Raw genomic sequence first — 22340 nt, 5'->3', positions numbered from 1 at the left:
TCCTAGAGGAGAAAACAGGCAACAAACCCTGTGATCTTGGCCACAGCATCTTCTTACCTGATGTGTCTCCAGAGGCAAGGGAAACATAAGCAAAATGAACTATTGGGACTTCGTTAAGATAAAAAGCTTCTGCACAGTGAAGGAAACAATCAGCAAAACTAAAACGCAACTGACAGAATCGGAGAAAATATTTGCAAATGACATTAGATAAAGGGTTAGTCCAAAAACTATAAAGAACTTATCAAACTCAACACCCAAAAAACAAATAATCCAGTGAAGAAATGGACAGAAGACATGAGTAGACATTTTTCCAAAGAAGTCATCCTGATGGCTAACAGACACTCATCATCAAGGAAAAGATGCTCAACATCACTCATCATCAGGAAAATACAAATGAAAACCACCATTAGATACCACCTCACACCTGTCAGAATGGCTAAAATTAACAACTCAGGCAACAACAGACGTTGGTGAACATGTGGAGAAAGAGGAAACCTCTTGCACCGCTGTAGAGAATGCAAACTGCTGTGGCCACTCTGGAAAACAGAATGGCGGTTCCTCAAAAGACTGAAAATAGAACTATCCTATGACCCAGCAATTGCACTACTAGGTATTTATCCAAGGGTTACAGGAGTGCTGTTTCAAAGGGGCACATGTACCCCAATGTTTATAGCAGCACTTTTGACAATAGCCAAGGTATGGAAAGAGCCCAAATGTCTATTGACCGACAAATGGATAAAGATGTGGTATACATATACAATGGAATATTACTGGCAATCAAAAGAATGAAATCTTGCCATTTGCAACAATGTGGATGGAACTAGAGTCATCAGAGAAAGACAAATATGACTTCACTCATGTGGAATTTATGATACAAACAGATGAATATAAGGAAAGGGAAGCAAAAATAACATAAAAACAGAGAAGGAGACAAATCATAAGAGACTCTTAAATACAGAGAACAAACTGATGGTTGCTGGTGGGGTGTTGGGTCGGGGGATAGGCTAAATGGGTGAGGGGCATTAAGGAGGACACTTTTGGGATGAGCACTGGGTATTATATGTAAGTGATGAATCACTGAATTCTATTTCTGAAATCATTATTATACTATATGTTAACTAAGTTGGATATAAATTTACAAAATAAAAAAAGAATTCAGCCAAAAAATATATAAAAAAAAAATAAAATTAATTTAAAAAAAGATATAATATTTGACTCAGGAAAAATATAGTACTTAGTGCCTAATAAAAAATTCACTTTTAGATCCCTTTCCCTCACCTCCTTCCAAGCACAACAGATTAGATTCTGCTGGGTCTACATATATCATCCATATTATCAAGTAGTAGCTCCCCTAACACAGATACTCATTTCATTGAATTATGAAGGGCCTTGAGAAGTTATGGTCTGTCTTCTACACCTTACAGTAGGACCATCTTTAATTAATCTGTTTTAAGAATTACCTCTAGGCTTTATTCCCCTTTTCACTAGAAAGACCCAAACAGATCCCACTTAATAAAGGTATTTTTCATTTTCCTATTACCAGTGGTGATTATTTATAATAGAAAAATTATCTGAGTTTCTACACTATGAAAATCTACAGTGGCCTCGGGACAAAATCCAATTTGAGGATCTCATGCAACAAGGAATAAAAAATACCTACTTCAGCATATATGAAAGGAAGTTTCTAAAACACAGCCTCCAGAATCAGGCAGATCTGGGTTTGAATCCCGGTTATACCCACTGCATACATAATCCTTAACTTCTCTGAACCCTAATTTTTTTCCCCACAGAAAGGGAGATAAAAACAGTAACTACCTTAAAGACTGTGGTGAGAATTAAATGAGATTATACATTTTAAGTACTTAAATAATGCTAGGTACAAAGAGGTCCTCAATGATATTAACTGCTATTATTATTTCTAAAATGATACACTTTTATTTTTAAAATGTTCATATTTTTTGACCCAGCAATTAAACCAAGAGTATATCTATGCAAGGAAATGCACACTACTTAAAAGTCTGGTTAGAGAAAAATATCTAAAATGTGGAAAATGGTCACATACACAATTGCATAATTTGCCATTATATGACAAAATGTATAATATGAATGCAATTTTTAATGGGTAGGTTGTAGTACGATATACTACTGAAACATGAGCAGAAATGTAATGCCTATAGGTATTATAATAGAAGTAATTTTAAATATTTTCTGTTTTTTAAAATTTTCCAAATATTCTACAATGATCATGTATTACATTTATAAGAAATTTTAAAAAATGCATAATATGTCTAATTTCTTTTCTGACTCCAATTTTCTCCAGAAAAGCTGACTCAGAGGAAAAAAAAATAAGATAAGCATACATTTTTTAAAGATTTTATATAAAGGATGTTTGTTTTTATTATATTAAAAACTGCTAGTTTGAATTATTACTCTCTAGCATTAAAGTTAAACAAAACTCAAAGTATGACAACTCAATTATAGCATATTTAGTCATATGTCCAGAACAGTATTTCACTTGGAGATCAAGTTGATATGTATTCTGCTACTTAAACACTAAACTTACAGTAATTTTTTAAAATTTTTCCCTGACTTTATTGAGATATAACTGACATGTAACATTGTGTAAGTTTAAGGTGTGCAGTGTATTGACTTGATATACATATATTGCAAAATGATTACTACTATTGTGTTAGTTAACACCTCCATCACATCAAATAATTACCATCTCTTTTTTTTTTTGTGGTGAGAATGCTTAAATCTACTTTTTTAGTAACTTCAAAGTGTATAATACAGTATTCTTAACTCTGATTACCATGCTGTTCATTAGATCATCAGAACTTTTTCTGCATTCAAAGTCATTACACCATTTTATATACCTACCCAAAACTCACTTGTTCATTCTTCCTGTTAGAAGTTGCTACTGTAAGATTTTTTAGCTTTTCCTCAGGAGACCACTAGATAGTGGCAACAGAAAACTAAAAGTTATTGGTGAATTTATCACATTATGTCTTTAATTATTATACAAAGGATATTATTTTTATTCTTTAAAATGTTTATTTTTTTTTGATGGGGGAAGGGAGACAGGTGAAATATGACCTGAAGTGAAATCAAGTTGGATGCTTAAACTATTGAGCCACCCAGATACCCCTCAAAGGATAATATTTTAAAAGTCAGAAAGTCTCCCTTGATGAACATCAACTCAGAAAAAGTAGATAGATCATTAAATCCTAAATGCCATGTTTACCTGTAGCAAAATTGGGTGTGGTACTTAGCTTTGGGTATGGATGCTGTCACCTGCAAAGTAAGAAAAGACAGTGAAAAGAAGCCTATCAAAAAACCCAAAAGATATGGTCTGCTAAGAAGGGAGAAAACCCAGAGAAAATAAGTTCACTGAAAGGCAAGGAAGGAGTCTGCAAAAAAGGAGGAAGTTACCAATAGTATCAATTGCTGCAAAGAAGCAGAAAAAAATGAAGCAGAGTAACTGAGGAAGATTCTTGATGGGGGAAAACTGAATTTATAGCTCAGGGAAGATACCTATGATGTTGCTGTGCAGTTCCAGAACTCATAAAGAAGAAAGGGAATATGGTATATTAGTAACCCAGGAATGCTACCGTACTGAACCTAAATCAGGTATCATCAATCTACCTTGATCCTGCCTCGGGTGGGGCAGGGGGGTTGAAAGATAGTCCTATTATGAACAGTAAAGTGTGTAGGTATGATAAGTGAATACTTCAAGTAGAAACAAAACTATGTGTAAGAAATTTAAAAGAAATGAGGGTCAAAAGCAGTGGTTCTTAAACTTTAATTATCACCTGTGGTGCTTATAAAAATGCTAATTTTTGAGTAGCATTCTAGAAATACTGATTTAGTAGGTCTGTATAGGGCCTTCCAAACTGCAAATTAAACAGTACTTTAGAAGATCCTGGTGCAGGTGGTTTGTAGGCTTTGAGGAAAAGTCATTAGCATTTGGGCAATGTGAGTTGACAAGTGATGAAAATGTCAAATTATGATGTAAATCAGAAAACTGAAAAAATTCTTTTGTAAAGTAAAAGAAGTAATAAAGTGATGTTCACCTAACCTATTAAAATTAGTTAAGGGTGGTTCTGGGGTCCTGTCAAAATAAGAAGTGAAGCTAATAATTTAATATGGAGCAGGACTGGAGTAGGCTGGGGTCTATGGGAGGATAGTGTGGACCACAGTCTTATAATTTGCCTTACTTAGCATTTTTACCAACGGAAAAGAAGTTAAAAACAGCATATGTGATAGTCCCAAAAAGAGATAGCCAGTTTTTAAAGTAACATGAAGATAAACAGAGAAATTTATATGCTATGGCTAAATAAATATATGTTATTAATGGTTTCTTCTACTGGAAATCAGGGAAGTGGGTAGCGGAGAGGGGAAGAAATATGGGGTGTAAAGCAGGGCTCTGAAGAAGTTACATGTATAAATCACTACCCTTTGACTCATACATGTAAAGCACATATTTGAGATCTACTTTTCCAAACGAAATGCATTACTAGCATCTGAGAGTAAGTATAAATTTCCTTACTTAAGAAAGAGGCTTTCTCCTGGCATAAATGCTGTAAGACATATTGAAGGCATATAATCATGCTATGAAATTCCAAATATGTTTACACAGTATGCTCTAAAAGTTAATAACCTGAATTTCCAGACTCCACAAAGAATGTGAAAATGCTAGCCCAGAACCTCTCACATTTCCATCCTTTGGAAGTTTTCAAACATTTATATGGTAAAAGAATGTGCTGCTGATATATATGCCTGTTCTCTAAAAGTCATTTGTTAGGCTTGATGAAATCTTTCATTATCAAAAACTGTATATACTTTGACAAGGTAGACTCGTAAATTATCTTACACCTGTCTTCAATGATTTGTTACTTTTAAATTTTATTTTATTTACTTTTTATTTTCATTTCATTTTCAGGTTTATAGTTTTTATGACCTTCACAAGGAAATAATACCCCTCTCCAGTCTATGAGAAATTTCTTGGGTATTTCTTTCCCTATTAAAAAGTGTATCTTTAGGGGCGCCTGGGTGGCGCAGTCGGTTAAGCGTCCGACTTCAGCCAGGTCACGATCTCGCGGTCCGGGAGTTCGAGCCCCGCGTCAGGCTCTGGGCTGATGGCTCAGAGCCTGGAGCCTGTTTCCGATTCTGTGTCTCCCTCTCTCTCTGCCCCTCCCCCGTTCATGCTCTGTCTCTCTCTGTCCCAAAAATAAATAAACGTTGAAAAAAAAATTAAAAAAAAAAAGTGTATCTTTAGTTAAAAACAAGTTTCCATTTATGTCTTTTTCTATATATAGAAACATATATCAGTTATGTCTTTTTCTATTGTTCAATACTTGGTAGAGCCAACGTTTTAAATATGACAGTAAACTTTTACTTTTTAAATATCAGCCTTCTACTTACAAAGTAAAATAAATACATTAATGTATGATCTGTTCAATTCATAGAGGACTTTAATTCTATATTTAATGCAAAATAGTCATTATCATCAATATTAAAGAAAAAACTATTTGCTAATGATACACAATAGATTTAGAAAAAAATACCTTATGGAATACTATAGTATATAATTTTAAAAGTTTAGAGAGCCACAAGTGCCTTAGTTTAAAAACCAGATTAATTATAAAGATAACTTTCCATTACCTCTTAACCCTGGCAAGAAATTAAAGCAAATGGACTTTTCTTTGTGAATGAAAATGTTAGACATGACCTTACTCTGTTTCATGTGAAAGGGACAAGAAAGATTTTTACCTGGTGCGTTAAGACAAAAAATAAAACAGAAAACTGCTCTTCAGATTACTTTTTAAAAACATTTTCTACATTTGAAAATCAGGACATTAGCACCAATTTTGAATTTTTCCCTGTGTAATTAAAATGCTCATTTAATTTTTTTGAAGTTTATTTTTATTTATTTTGAGAGAAAGAGAACATGTTTGCACAAGTGGTAGAGGGGCACAGAGAAAAGAGGGAGAGGCCGAATCCCAAGCAGGCTCCACACTGTCAGCATGGAGCCCAATGCAGGACCCAGTCCCACGAACCATGAGATCACGACCTGAGCCAAAACCAAGAGTTGGAAGTTCAGCTGACTGAGCCACCCAAGTGCTGCTAAAATGCTTGTGTATTTTTAAGAATTAGAAGGGATGTCATTTACTGAGTATCTCCAATATTCCAAGTATTACCATTAAGCCTTTCACAAATAAGCAACCTGAAGCTCACTAAACTGAAACAACTTACTAATTTCACAAGCATTGTAGGGGCACCTGGGTGGTTCAGTTGGTTGAGCATCCGACTTTGGCTCAAGTCATGATCTCGTGGTTTGTGAATTCGACTCCCACATTGGGCTCGCTGGTGTCAGGGCAGAGCCCACTTTGGATCCTCTGTCCCCCTCTCTCTCTGCCCTTCCCCTGCATGTGCTCTCTCAAAAATAAATAAACATTAAAAAAAAGAAATATAATTGCACAAGCATTGTAAATAATATCTGAACCCAGTTTGTTTCTTTTCAGAATTCATAAAGCTCTTTGTTCTACAATGTATTGTGTACTTTCACTTTCTGTATACCTTAAATAACTCTATTTTGTTACTCAACAATGCCTCAGATTATAAGAAACCCCATAAATTTAATAGCAAATTTTTAAGAAAAAATATTATCACTTAAAAATATAAACTGCTTACAGACACCCTAATTTCAGAAATGTCAAAAAATGAACATGTTAAAATGTAAGAAACATGGCATAACATACATTGGCTATGCCTCCAACCCCTAATATCTTATCAATCTTGGTAAAGATTCTATCAGAATGTCTAGATTAGAATTCTTAAATATATTTGATTTCAGAACTCAATTCCATTAACTTTCAGAGTTTATTCTTTTGTTTTTCTTAGCCTAGATCTGAAGAAGTCTGTCTTAGTTGTAGGTAAAGGGTACTACCTACACCACAATATGTAGCTTAGAAAGATTACTTTTTAATAGATAAGTAATTCTATACAATGATGAAATAATTAAAATAAATATTTAATAAATTAGAATATGAGATCTCACTCTGTTTTTTGAAGCTAGGAGTTAAGCCTTCCCCATTATTTCCTTTAGCTTCACAGCTCTGAGAACGGGCTAGCCTTTTTCAACTAAGACCATCTCTTTAGAGCAAACAGTATCCCTCACCCTCAAATCATCTATAAATACTGGAATAACAAGTTTACATAACTAATGTAGTCTACATTCTTTCTTAATTCTTACATTATTATATAATCCAAATTTAATAATGCTGGGTTAATAGGTAAAAATATTCTTATTAACTTTTTAAAATCTGTAATGAAAATCCTTCAGTCTACCAGATTTTTTGTAGGTCACTTTTCCCTCCAACATAATATAAAAGTAAAAAAAAAAACTATTTTAAAACTAAAGGATAGTGAGTTTTGAAAGGCATTCCCATGTATGGCACCCTACTGTACTTTGATTAATTATCTCTCGGTTATGAGTTAGTTTCTTATCACATATGGTATTCCACAGCATGCTATGCAAACGCATCAGGCCCACATGCCATCTAAATTAGAAAGTGGCTTGGTTTTTCCAGTTTGTAGTAAATGCAAATTAAAAAGTGATTTAGTGTTTCAATTTTGAAAATTATTAATATGAAAGAATTGTCTAATTTTAGAAGTCCCAGTCATTTTTTTTCTGTGAATATGAAGTTCAAATACATACACGTGTATGTCATAAACACTAACAAACTGTACCTGGAGGAGAGAAATCATATGTACAAAAAGATTCTTAAGGAATACCTGACCATGACATATTGAAGTATACCAATACACTTAACATGTATTACATAGTCCCCATGGAAATTACCACAGAACTAAACAGATCAGTATAGATTCCAATTCTATTATGAAGAATAACCATAAACAGTCTTTGTTTGGCTAAAATTATTACTTGATAAATATTACCTAGGAATAGGTTTCAGAAAATGTCTAGGACAATCAAAGAACCTTTTTAAGCAAGCAATAATGACAAAAAATAAGTTCAGTTTGTCCATAAATGTTCAGTTTAAAAAAATACACTCTACTTTTTAAAAAAACATAGTGTCATCTGTAATTAGTAAAATTCTTAATGGCTATTACTTCTTACTGAATTCATACGTCATTGTTACTAGTCTCAAAGTACAATACTCAGTTAGAAACTAAGGGCTTAAATAAGATATTTATACAAACGATTTTGTGGAAAATGCTAGAGTTCAGGCATATAATAGAGTTGAGGCAATACCCTGAACATAACCCAGATGTAAAGCAGAAGATAACTGGAAGATTGTGGGTTTTATCCCCCACACTAGCAAAGAGGTAATCTAAAGTTTAATATGTAACTACAGCTATCATCAAGGATAACCACACCAGTTTTAATTCTCATAATTTTAGTAAGTCTACAAACCACCACAGATTTGTTCTATGGGATTCCACTGTAAGAAACTATATAAACAACTTTTCTCCAAACTTTTACATACCTGTATCAGTAAAAAAGCCAATCAGAATTCAGTAAAGCTTGCTAAAGCACACTGTTGTAAGTTCTAATGCTTGTCACACAAATGCTAGAATACTGAATTAAAACAGTTAGGTGTTATGTTTTACCTAAAATGACTTCTTTGTCAACCATGCTAAATTCAGAAACTTAAAATTTAACCTAATAAAATCCAAGAGGTCAAATGAATAGCTAAAATATTTTTAAAATATCTGTTTTAACGGGTCATTTGTATACTTCAAATTTAAAAGACCTTTAACACCCAACATGGGGCTCAAACTCACAACCCCAAGATCAAGAGTTGCATGCTCCACCTTCTGAGCCAGCAGGTGCCCCTTAATTTTATTTTTTTCATAAATTGTCATTATACATAAAATCAGACATCCACTTTCCAATATTACCAGGTTCAATTACATGTGCTAATTTAATGTACTATGGCAAGATACTCCTTGGAAAGATTGTCTTGTTCAGTTCTTAAAGGGGCAAGATTCACAATTAGTGTTTTATTTGAAAGTGAAATAGTTACCTATGCAGTTTTTACTCAACTATATCAGTTATAGAATTCTAGTTGCTTAATGCAGAAAATTGGAAAATAAAGATGAAAAAAAAATCATACTTTCCCTACTCAGGGATTTCTAATACAAATGATTACCAAAAAGTACCACTTGCCTCAGCAGACATGCATAGCATTTGTAGTTCCAGAAAATTTTTCATAGGGATTTAGATGACATTTCTCTACATATGAATTCAATTTATTATTGCTCTACACTATATAGATCAAGTAAGAGTGAACCAAATGGAGTTCTCCAAGCTAAGACAGTTAATCTGGTAGTAGTCAGATAATGACCTGTCATGTATAATCCATGGCTTTTCACCAAACAGAGCTTAAATAAGGATGAAAAGCTAAAATCATAACTGGCACAGTCACTGTAAAATACATGATGTATGACTTGAATGAAGCACTCTTAAAAAATATTTATATGTTCATTTAACCATGGCAAAAAAATGATCTTCATTTTGGGTGTGTTAACAGAAGTTGTTGAGATCTACATTAAGTACACTTTAGGAAAAGACTGAATAGTGAATTGTGCCCTATATTTTAAAAAAATTAAAAATTAAAAAAATACATTAAAAAAAAAACCTGTGCCCTATATCTAAAAAAAGTACTTAATCTACCTTGGGTTTTATATGTAAGTATACAACATAATTTTAAAATAGTTTGTTGACATTTCACTTGGGTTTTGGGCATTGTGTATATTTGTTTTAAAGTTCTAAAAAAGTTAATTTTTAGGTGAGAATCTTTCTTAATAACTGAAGACTTCATAAAACACATAAAACAGATTCTTATTCTTGACTGCTCATTAAAATAATTTAGGGAGCTTGTAAAAACATAGACGTCCACCCTCATTCCCTCTCTCACTTCTTCCTGAACAATTCAGTCTAAAGCCCATTAGGTTATAGTAAGCAAAATAGGTGTCCATGTTGGGTGGCAGTGGAGGGTGATGAGAGATTAGTTTTGTATCAGGGGACTAATTATATAAGAATATTTCAGAATAATGGGAACTAGTTTTCTGTCAGGGAGTTAGAAATATAGAAAGGGAGAAAACTGGAATGGTTTCCAGTATCTATAAAGGCAGAAACGGGTATGTGTACATATACATCTAGTCCTTCACTCTGTCTAGAAGAACTAGGAGGAATGACACTGCAGTAACAATGAGCACATCTAGTACCCACATCTTGGTTTCTAAATACTACTCTCCACTGAAAGAACTGGAGCTCCTTGGAGAAATGGCTGGTTCTAGGACTAGGGAAAGGGAAAGTACAGTTGAGTCTGGAATATCTTTAGTAAGGAAACACTTAAAGATTGCTGGGATCATGTCAAAAGGACATAGATGCCAAGCTGAAGTGGGAGAAGGCAGTCTGAAGTGGCTTCCATTAGCCAAAACTGGGACAATTTGAAGATCAAAATAAATGATAATAACCAATATAATCCACTGAATAAAACAGAAAATGAAAGTCTGATGAGGATAATTTGGATAATATGGATATTTGCATAGTCTCAAGGTTAGACAAATTAACGAATTAATTAGAAAAGGGAAGAGAATGGGAGAGACTTGCAGACAGCTCCTTAGTCAAGTGATTACCATCTATGGTTCATATTGAAGTCATGTATCACCTGAAAGAATGCATACTGCATCACATCTGTGGCATTTCTTATCAAAGATGCATAAAATGAATCTAACTATAAAAAAGATTTAAAAAATACAAAGTAAGACATTCTACAAAATAACTGCCCTGTAATCTTCAAAAGTGGCAAGGTCATGAAAATCAAGGAAAGAATAAGGGACTGTCCAGACTAAAGAAACATGAAAAATAAATGCAACAATGATTCTGTACTAGATCCTTTTGCTATAAAGGAAATTTCTAAGACAAATGGCAAGACTTGAATACTGAGGATTAGATGGTAATAACATTAATTTTCTGTTTTTGTTGGTTATATTTGGGACATGAAAGAGGATGAAAAAACACAAATGCAAAGCAGAGGTGTGACAAATGTGGTTTCTGAAAGATTATTTTAGTACCAGTATAGAAGTATGGTCTCCAGGCATTTTTGTTGATATGCCCCATACTAAAAATATTTTAAATATGTATCAAAATATTTGTGTGAAGTTATATCATGTTCCACAGTATTAATTATATTTACATTATAAAGCACAGACATACAAATTAAAATGGGATGTTATACAGAATTAAGTTGACTTAATTAGACATCTTGTCTATCTCTTAGGGTACAAACACTTCATTTGGAGGCCACTAGTAAAGAGAATTGGTAAAAGAGAAGAGTATGGCAGACCTATTTAGATAGTTTCCAAAACAGGAGAAACTGAAAGAATGAGGAAAAAGTGAGGCACTGAATCAACACAGGAACAATGGAGGAAAGGAACAAAGAGCACACTGGGGAAACATTTAAGCAAGAAAACTTCTCTTAGAGGACTCAGAGAATGATTTTCTGTAAGGCACAAGGATGGGTAAGGCTTGAAGATGATTCCAGGTATTTAGGTTGGGTGAACAAATGGAACAGAGAGGGAGGAAAACTAAGAGAGAGGTGAAGAGGATGATTAAGAACATGGGGCCCCTGGGTGGCTCAGTCAGTTAAGTGTCTGACTTAGGCTTAGGTCATGATCTCATGGTTCATGAGTTTGAGCCCCACATTGGGCTGTGTGCTGACAGCTCAGAGCCAAGAGCCTGTTTTGGATTCCCACCCCCCCCCCCCCACCCCCCGGCTCTCACTGTCTCTCTCTCAAAAATAAATAAGCATTGAAAAAAATTTAAAAAAGAACAAAATGCATTATTTTTCCAGGCATATAATACTCATTAACATTAGTATTATGGCAACATAGTAAAAAGCAGGGGAAAAAAATTCCTAAGGCATGGTGATAGGTAGCAATGAACTAGCTGCACTGAATATAAACTTAATACACTGGCTGGATAGCTGCTGCCTTAGTCAAATGTCTTTGAAGCACAGCCTATGGGAGAAGATATGTTTTGTGCATATGTGTTTCCATGTGTTTGTAAATGTGTAGATTTGTGTTTCCGTGTGTGCACACATATATGTATATATCTGTGTCCATGTAGTCATTTTACATGAAACCTAAAGTGAACTTAAGTAGGTTTATAATAGGTTGATAAGTCAGAGAAAGTCTTATCATGCCATATTTCATAGGTTCAGGTAGAATAAACAGTCATTTATATACAAATATTGAATGGTTATCTTGTCATACCTGAAAATGATATAAAATTATGTGTCAATTATTTCTCAATTTAAAAAAAGTCATTCTACTTTTAGGTAAATTGTAATTAAATCAATATTATTGAAACTACACTTAGGTATATTTTATCATGTGCTAAAACTTAAAATTATGGATTATGTTATGGTTAATCTTCTTAGACTTGAGCAGAATTTCCATAAAAGTAATAGGCAGGATTTGTGACAGAAGATTTTTGCCCTCACAAAGCCCATAACAATAAACCTATTACTTAAGAGACAAAGTCATGTATAAATATATTATGCTGAGAATATACATGGCATTATTTTTGTTTCCTCTGCTACACAAAATTTGGAGACAATGTTAAGAGTTAAATTAATGTTTAAAGTGCAATGTATTTTCAAGCACATATTCAACTATATATCCTCACCTTGTATTTATCTAAAATTCTAAGCAAAATAAATAACTTACTTGGGAGTCAAATTTTTAGAATAAAAGTTAAGACTCCTTGGACTTAATAATCCTGACTACCACAGAGAAAGGAAGTTGGATATACATTTATAGCTGTAAGAATTTTATACTTCACTCCCCACCCCCCCGTAAATTTATTAGCAACTGATTCACTTTCCTTCTCCTGGCAGCAACTATTTTTATCTTAGTTTTCATATCATTAAATATATGAACATGGCAAATACACACAGTATTACCTAACAAATAATAGTCCACTAAATGTAATAGAGGAAAATCAAGGACAAGCAAAGTATATTAATTTCCACTGTAGGTTTCTTTTAGGCCCTACAATGATACTAATTTTGACTGATACACTAGTTTTGACTCAGATATTAATAACATACTGATTTCTAAATTTAACAGCTTCTGCAGCAATTCACTGAATTATAAAGCATGATATTATCTATCAATGCTTTCTTTGGACCCAAACTAGCCAATATCTTTCTATGAAAAATGTAAACAAATTTACCACCTGCTAATTAGGAATGAACATCTTCAACAGTGAACAAATCAGAATGGATCCAACAACAAATATTAATTAAGTTTCCAGCTTAACTATTACATTAAATTTAATTTTTTATTGGAAAAAAAGCATAACTATACAATAGTCATGTTGATATGACAAAAATACAAATCTACTTCACTGCTGTAAACCTTATAAAGTAAAATGCTATGACATTCCAAAGATTAGACACTATATTTGGATGAAATTTTGATCATGTTGGTTGTTTATTATCTCGTATTCAATCAGAGGTCAGAATACAGAAAATATATTCCAAGTTTTCTAACAATGTGCCTTCTTAATGGATTTCCATTCAGAGTAGAAGACCTATTGTCTCATTAAGAGGGAAAACAAAAACAAAAATAAAAATATCTTATCCTTCTCAATGGCTACTGGCATCCTACTGCATTAAGAAATGTATGATAGGGGCATCTGGGTGGCTCAGTGGGTTAAGCATCTGACTTTGGTTCAGGTCATGATCTCAAGGCTCATGAGTTTGAGCCCCACATTGGGCTCGCTGCAGTCGCTGCTTCAGATCCTCTGTCTCCCTCTCTCTGCCTCTACCTGGCTCGCACTCTCCCTCTATCTCTCAAAAATAAATAAACATTAAAAATGTTTTTTAAAAGATTAAAAAAAAGAAATGTAAGATATACTCCTAACATATATATAAATAGGCCCCCTTTAATTTTCAGTATTCATTAATGAAGTTACTATATAACTTTAAGCCATTCCTTAAGCACTGTATACAATGCTACACATTTAAAGTAGTACAGAACCTTTTTAAAAGAATGTACACAAAAAGGTGTATTTTTAAAGGGCAATAAATATTTTTTTAAAAGATGCTTTCCTTATTTGCTTGTTTAGAGTAGAGGAAACCCCAAACAAAAAATTTATTAGAAAAATCATATTATGGAGTGCCTGGGGGGGCTCAGTGGGTTGAGCACCCGACTTTTGATTTTGGCTCAGGTCATAATCTCACATGGGATCATACCCCGTGTTGGGCTCTGTGCTGGAAGCACAGAGGTGCTTGGAATTCTCTCTCTCCCTCCCCTCTCCTTGGCCCCTCCCCTGCTCAAATGCTCTCTCTCTCTCTCTCAAAATAAACTTAAAAAAAAAAAAAAGAAAAAATCTTATACCACAAACAGTCCCATAAGACAACTCTCTATAATCTACAGTATAATCACTATTTTTTTCCATTTAAACACAGTTTCTGTACAGCATTTTTAAATTATGCAATATAACTTTTGCTATTAATATAATACCTCTTAATTCTGGGTCTTAATAAAATGCCTGGAAAAAAATTCTTGATATCGTATAGTTTAAAATCTTGAGCAAAAAAGTTTGATTATTACTAATAAAATGCAGAGTATATTCCACTTCAATAATCATTATGCTAATATATAAATTTTGTAATAAATTTGGTTTAAAAACCCTTTAAATAGCTTTTTTTCTATAATAAAATGTTTTTCTGTAGTTTTTCACAAATCACTTTTTATAGATGGTGTCTGTGGTAACCTGGAACAAATAATTTTAACTGAAAAAAAATACATTTTATTTTTGTTTTTATTTTTACTACAGCTTGTACATTATTAAAGGTAAAACTGCAAAAATTATACAGATATCCATTATGCCTTTAGGATTACTCATGATTTTGGTATGTTCTGAAAATAGTGGCTTTTTATCCTTTGGAGGATCTCAAATTAAAAATGGATCATTTATTAATGAATTAGTAGACTCAATCTACATACCACTCTCTATGGCCATTATCAAGGTTCTTAAACATTTGAAATTAGAATCTAAAGGCAACAATTTGGCAAAAAAATATGTATATGTACAGAAATATATATTTGATTCCACAATCAAAAAGGAATTTAGTATTAATTTTAATTGACTCTAGGAGAGACAAATGCATTTAAGTGGCATTTAAGAAAGATGGCTTCATGTCCATATTACAATAGATAGCTAATTTCCACTGTCTACTTACGGAAGAACAATCTGATTAACCCGCAGCTGATCAAAATGTCTTATTTCAAATATATTCAATATTTTTGTCAAACGAGTCAAAGTATCAGAGTCTATTCACTCACTTTAAAGAAACAATAATCTTAAACTGCAGATTACCACAATTTAAGGTTATAATATTGATATTCAAAAGATATAATTTCAATTTTTGGAGATAAACTATTAAACAACGTTATTGTCCTTTCTAATTATGTAAAAACTAGTTTTGTCAAAGAACAGACTTTTCTTCCCCCCCCCATGATCATCTGTTTTGTTTCTTAAATTCCATCTGTAAGTGAAATCATATGGTATTTGTCTTTCTCTGACTTATTTCACTTAGTTTTCAAACAGCCGTTATTAAAAATTAATTCACAATATACTTAATGAGTTATCTACAAAATAAAGTTGGATTTTATTGGTTATTCTGTTGATCCATATTTATACACATTACTATATATTTGTCAAAACAAATTTCTCATGACTCAAGCCAGAATTACCCTGCCATTCCCTAGGTGTGGTAAATAAGCGCAGGGTGACTTTCTTTGGTGACTAGAACACTATTTAATATATTACAGTAACATAGAAAATACACAAAATTTACAGCTAAAACATTTCAGAAGATATTTATATAACTTAGTAGAGCTGTTTATTCCATAATTTAAAGGCAATAAAATCACCATGGCTAAATTAGTCTTGAAGTACATTAGATTAAAATGTTGGTTATTCATAATTCTAATTCTCTTCAAAATCAGGAAGCTGATGGTATGATATGGCTATCAAAATGAAGTGAAACACTTTTTCTTATGGACTTTTCTCCTTACCTTAGAAGATGAAGAATCACACTCCTGACATATCCACCCATAGCCTGTTTGTTTAGGAGACTTTTTCAAAGGGGGATCCAAACAGCCAAAATGGTAGCACAGTCTGCATTCATCACACCTGTAGGGTAAAGAGATTTATGGTGTATCTAAATAATATTAAAAACTATCTTTTACAAAGACAAATGGCAAATTACCATACATTTCAACACTGTTAATTCTTCCCTTAGTTCACAAGATTATTAAATTAATGTCTATGACAGACAATCTAAAGCTGAAATCTATGTTTAAGGAGAAAAAAAAATACAACAATAAAATTAACAAACAAAATAAATATCATTCAGAACACTTTGATAGCAGAAATGTTGAGAGCATATGAATGAATGTGTATAGCCAAATGTGTTCATAACACAATTTCAATTTTAAACATCAAGAATTAATCAATTATCCATTAGTTAAAAAACATTTAATATAAGATGTATATAATTCTAGATTATGAATTTAATCTAATACATTGTGATTACTTAAAAAAATTTAAGCTGTAATCAATTCTATACAATGTACCTTATCACTCTTTCTCCAAGTGAAAGTAGATTGTGAATACACTTTCTAATGTTTATAGCATGTTAACACAATCTAGCAAATAAAAATCATTCTAAGAATTTGGTATTATTTTCTCAAATACAAAATATTCTCAAAATTACCTGTCACTCTCTCTCAGTGCATTTGGTTTTTCAGAGTACCTCCTAGTACATCCTTAAGCTTATCAACAAATATTTTGATACTGTCTTTGCCACCCTATAATGTGCAAAATCTAAGAAAACTATCATACCTATTCTTCGTTTCAGACAATCTCATCCTGCTGACAATGAAGAAAGATCTGCATTATTTCATTGTTTTGTACAATAAAATTTGCATCAGTTGGAATAACAAGACCAAAATTTAACAATAAACAACAAAGATGTATACATCTAACAGAAAGGATTTTGTCCTCATTTTATTTGTGTTCTTTTAAGTTAAAAAAAATACTTTTCTTCAGTCTGTCAGATTCTCTTTATTTACTGTCTCTCTTACTAATTTACAACTTAAAATGTTGAGAAATCCAAATACGAAACCACGAAGAAATTTTTATAAAGCATGTGTTACTCAATAAATTGAAAAATTACTATTCAATAACCTTTATTAGAAAAAAGGGGGGAAAGAACTATTGTTAGAAACAACACACCAAGAAAAACCACTGATTTTTAAAAACCATCAGAATAAAGGGGAGTATAAATCACATTTAGGTAAAAATTTCAAATCACGCTACAAAATCCAATGTCCCAAAGACCCATTTGGAGATCAAGTTTCAGAAAGTTAGCAACTTAGTTAAGTTACTCAGGTATAAAAAGTTTAAAACATAATATATTGTAAGTTTACCCATTTTTCCTGTAAACTTTCTCCTTATGAACCATATACATTTATGCAGTTTTCCAAAACCCTGATTTTAGACTCAAGACACGGACTCGAAAAGAATGATCTACCATGATAATTCTAATTACATGAAAAACGAAATCAAATAGGAATAACAGTACTTTATATACTATGCCAATATTATAAATAAACCAAAAACACATTTAAAGGCAGTCAAAGTATTCAAATACCTGTTGTTCTGTCATTAAGAAAAAATAACAGAGAATATATAGCGAACATCAAATGTAACATAAAGAAACTAAATGGCAAGCCCACACAATTTTATGTTCTTTTTTGTCAATATAACTTATTTACCTTTAAGTAGTTAAAACTTCAATTATATTATATATAGTTACAGGAACCTTCAGAATATGAGCACTTCTGAATTTATGAGAAAGTTAAGACTTCTAGATAGCTGAAGCCATATTCCTTCAAACATGAAAACTAGTGTTTCCACCATTTTGACGGAAAATTTAAAAAGAATCACATTCTTTACTTCAGCAAGAAATAAATATAATTTACTTTATCTTTGTCCTATCAGGGGCATGAATACAAGTAACACATGCTGCTAAGTGTTTAACTGTGTTTGGAGTACTATCTGCTGTTCTGTTTGAATTCCTGTATTCAACTTTCATAGGTTTTCAGGGTATTAATTTGCTTGAAAAGTGTCAGCTACTGCTTTCTGATATTGTAACTCTATTTGTCTAAGCATTTTCCTAACAATAATTTGTTGTGGATTTAGAAAACAGATCTTTAACCTTAGTAAGACTATGCAAATGGACAATAAAAAGACATGAAACTGAGAACTTCTGAGTTAAGTACACGGACTCAATTTCAGTTTACTACATAGTCTTTTTTGCTTCACTTTAGGTTTTGGTAAATGTTCCTTAGAGTTCAGATTGCCAATAATCTGGGCTCTTGATAGGTGGAGAGTTATGGTATTACTGTTTTCCTAGTTCATATCAAATTATAACCTAATTATTGCATATTTACTTTAAAACTCTGTGTCATAACTTCAAATTATGATTTCTATTGTATAAGTCACATCAAACACCATGATGAATATAAAGGTATATCTTAATTCGTTGTTTTGTAAATAATTTGTTTATATCACCTGCATAGATGAAGGGGATTCTTATTGTTACCTATGTATTTCCAGCTAATAACTTTAAGAATAAGTTTGCTACACTGATACAGTTCCAATTTATAGCTAATTCCAATTAACTGTAAAATCAGGTTATCAGCTCAAGAATAAATGCACTGGGAAAACAAAGGTTGTATATGCTAGATTTGTTAGACAATAATGTTGAAGTATATGCCATTTGGAAATGACCTAATTCTACTGATTACTTCATTAGTAATACCTTTTAGAATAACTTACTCTCCCTGTGGAACTCTAATGTATTTGTGATGGGTCTCAGAGGAAAGGCAGAATTTACTTGTCAGAATTAGGGGGTGATATGGAAGTTCTTTCAAGTTATAGCTCATTCACCAGTAAATAAAAACTGTAATCCCAAGAATAAATAGCAAAAAAGAGTAGTTAATACACTTAGGAACTGCTAAAATCCAGGAGGAAAAAACACAAAGAGAAATAAATCAATCCTGAAATCAATAGCTCTGTTAATAAATATGCAAATAAAAGTTCTTTCTACAAATGACTGAAGTTATTTCCATGTGGAAAAAGTATGGTTGTTTTTACATTAGAATATTGAGGACATCCATAGATTTATGTGCTGGTAACAAAAATATCCTGAATGATACAAGTAAACTTGAACAGAATGTGTACTAATTAATGTATCAGAGACGAATGTAAGAGATACCACTAAGAATCCTAGAAACCAAAGAATAATGTAGATGGTAAAAATAGTGGATTACTTATTTCATGCACATACAAACACCACTATGAAAACTCTGGCATATTTTGTCAGCCAATAAATTCTAGCTATGTTACAAATTCAGATCTTTTTTAAAAACTGAAAATCAGAAACTCCTAAGGGTCTGCAACCATTCTTCTACCTAAAAGCTGAAATAAAGTTGAAGTAGTTTTTTTTTTTTTTAATATGAAATTTATTGACAAATTGGTTTCCATAGTTGAAGTAGTTTTTGATCAAATTGTTATTTATAGTTTCTACTTCTATTTCTTACATATACCTGGAAACATAACTGCAGCACATAATATATACGTATTTCATTTATCAGAAAGAATAGTGAATGCAATGTTTTAAAATCTTTTCCAAGAGCAGTCATTGACCCACAAAAGCATAGTGATATGACACAATATACTTTATTATGGAACACAAATGTCTATATAAAAAAAAACATTATAATATACCAATAGCACACATACTGTATAGAAAGGCAATATCTTAAAATATTAAAAGAGAATATTAAACTAACCTTTAAAGAAACACTATGAATTCCTTTTAATAAAATACAAACTGGATGCTTAAAGAAGTATCCTTTAAACATCTAATATATTATACACATTGACACTACAGGGCATTCTAAAATTACAATTTTGATGAGAAAAAATGAATCCAATTTATAAGATGAAAGGAAACCTGATTGTTTAATTATATTTAATACAAATATTAAATACAACTTCCTAGGTATCAGATTCATAAAGGACACAGATGTGTAAATAATAAAGCAGCTAAATATATGTGGTCTTTTACACATTTAACAAAATGCAGTGACCAAATAAACATAGTTCTGTATGAATTTAAAATACTTACTTAGCATATGGTTAATTATAGCACCCTAGACAAAGAAAAGGAAGAAAAGGACTTATGTTCATATGTCCTCTGATCCATACAACAAACAGTCATGTGTTTACCTAGTTACTGAGAATATGGATACAAGTAAAAAGAAACAACGGATTTATTTCTGCCTGTGCCAAGAGAAAGGCTAAAAGCCAGTATTCCAAAGGATTTCTTTAACTATCTTAATTTCCAATTGATAATTTCACTAGGAGAATATGTTAAATAACTGTTTTTAAACTAACTAAAACAATTAAGTGTGCCTCCTATAATTTATAGCCAGAGGATAAGCTAAACTTCAGAAGAGAAATCTGTAACATGGGACTTGAAAAGGGATGTACATTTTTTGTGATCAAGTTGACCCATATTCACAGCTATTTTGTTATGTCAAGGAACATTTTATTAGATCCATGTCTATCATATAGAGTAGAATACTGACTCTAAAATATATACCATTACATCTGTTCACTTAAAAAGAAAACAGACTAAATACTGAGAGAACTGATGGGTTGGGTTTCCTTACTTTTTCATCATTTCTGTGTAAAAATTCTATACAAGAAAGATCAAAGGAATTGGTCTTTTAATACTAACATTACTTAAATCTCACTAGCAGCTTAACACACCCACATAAATCTATTAACAGATTGATAGATTCTTTCATTGAATAGTCGCCAATTATTTCAATTACCCATTTTAACAGATGGAGAAGAAGCAGGATTGTGGCCCATGAGTTAAATCACTTTTAAAATAATACAAGCTTGGACAAAATTCTGCATTCCTCCAATATCAGAATAACATTTCCTATCAATAAAGGTATATTTTATTCCTTATGTATTTTACAACAAACTTAGTGCAAACCACCTACATGAGCATTTTCCAAACAAAATAATTAGAAAATGTATTTTATATCAGTCTGCAAATAGAAGACTAATGTAGAGATCTTCAACATATTTTCACTAGTGCCACTATAGACTTCTATTTTTATCACAGGCAATAATGACTGAATGAGTGGTAAGAAAGACAAAAATATTCTTTACACATGAAAGTACATTAACTGGAAAAAAATCTGGATAATTATTGAAATCCAAATTCACATTTAATGATAGCTTAAATAATGAGATCAATTCAGTTAGCTACATCTGCAGCAGCCAGGTTATAAGATTCAAAGTGAAACAAAAAATAAAAATGAAACATAAAGAATTCTTAGAAAAATACACAATTAAGGTCAAGTACCTCCTCACAGCATGAGAGAATGATTAGACATTTCCATACCTGAAACACGTCTGCTTTGTTCTTTAATAAACTGATCTCCATCTGCTCATGCCCTTGGAAATTTTTCAGCAGTACAACCTGCTGTGCTCAAGCCCCACATAACTTTGTACTTCCCTGTTCATAATTAACTAATTATGCTCTAATCAATAGTGTAGATCCTGATTTTACAATGTAAATCAGATAAATGAGATAATAGCTGGGGGTCAATCTCATTTTATTTACAAAGCCCAGCGTGAACATCCAATTTCATTATATCTTATGTACCTGAACAGCAGTGAATCTTATCAGCAGGACTGCAGAAGTCTTAGAGTGAGCACTGGGAGAAAGAGGCCTACGTTTTTTAAAGTATTGGCAAACCATGTCCATCTCAGAAATATTTTTAATCACAATCCTTAACATTATGTATATTTACAAAGTGCTGACTCAGATAAGTAGGAAAAAATTGATCTCCATATGCCATGCAACCCTAAAGCTGAGTCTCTTAAACAAGTTTCACTTGTCAAAAACAATTTTAGAAAATATTTTTTTTAAATGTTACATTCCACTCTGCTATACAGAGTCCTACATTCCTTGAATAAATTTTGGTGAAATATTCATAAAATATTCTCATGTTGTGAATCAAGTACAACAGTGGTAAGTTTTGTCAAAAAAGGAACATTGTTTAAAAAGAGTGGTCTCATTAAGTTAAGATATAAACAAGGAAATAAGATAATGGTAATAAATGATCATTAT

At 32.1% G+C, this 22340-nt stretch overlaps 1 protein-coding gene across 4 annotated transcripts in view; it reads right to left on the bottom strand.

Annotated features, from left to right (window-relative positions):
* The window catches only part of PHF14 (PHD finger protein 14), a 217538-nt gene that overhangs the window by 44585 nt on the left and 150613 nt on the right, over positions 1–22340 (bottom strand). For all 4 annotated transcript variants that reach the window (XM_030308019.1, XM_030308020.1, XM_030308026.1 and 1 more), the window contains exon 17: positions 16129–16246. In XM_030308019.1, coding sequence (XP_030163879.1) covers positions 16129–16246 — 118 coding nt within the window. The remainder of the gene's footprint in view (positions 1–16128; positions 16247–22340) is intronic.

This window comes from Lynx canadensis, chromosome A2 (assembly GCF_007474595.2).
Source record: "Lynx canadensis isolate LIC74 chromosome A2, mLynCan4.pri.v2, whole genome shotgun sequence".
In the NCBI taxonomy this organism is placed as follows: domain Eukaryota; kingdom Metazoa; phylum Chordata; class Mammalia; order Carnivora; family Felidae; genus Lynx; species Lynx canadensis.
The sequence above is the reverse complement of the archived record's forward strand: the minus strand, read 5'-3'. Positions and strand labels throughout refer to the sequence as shown.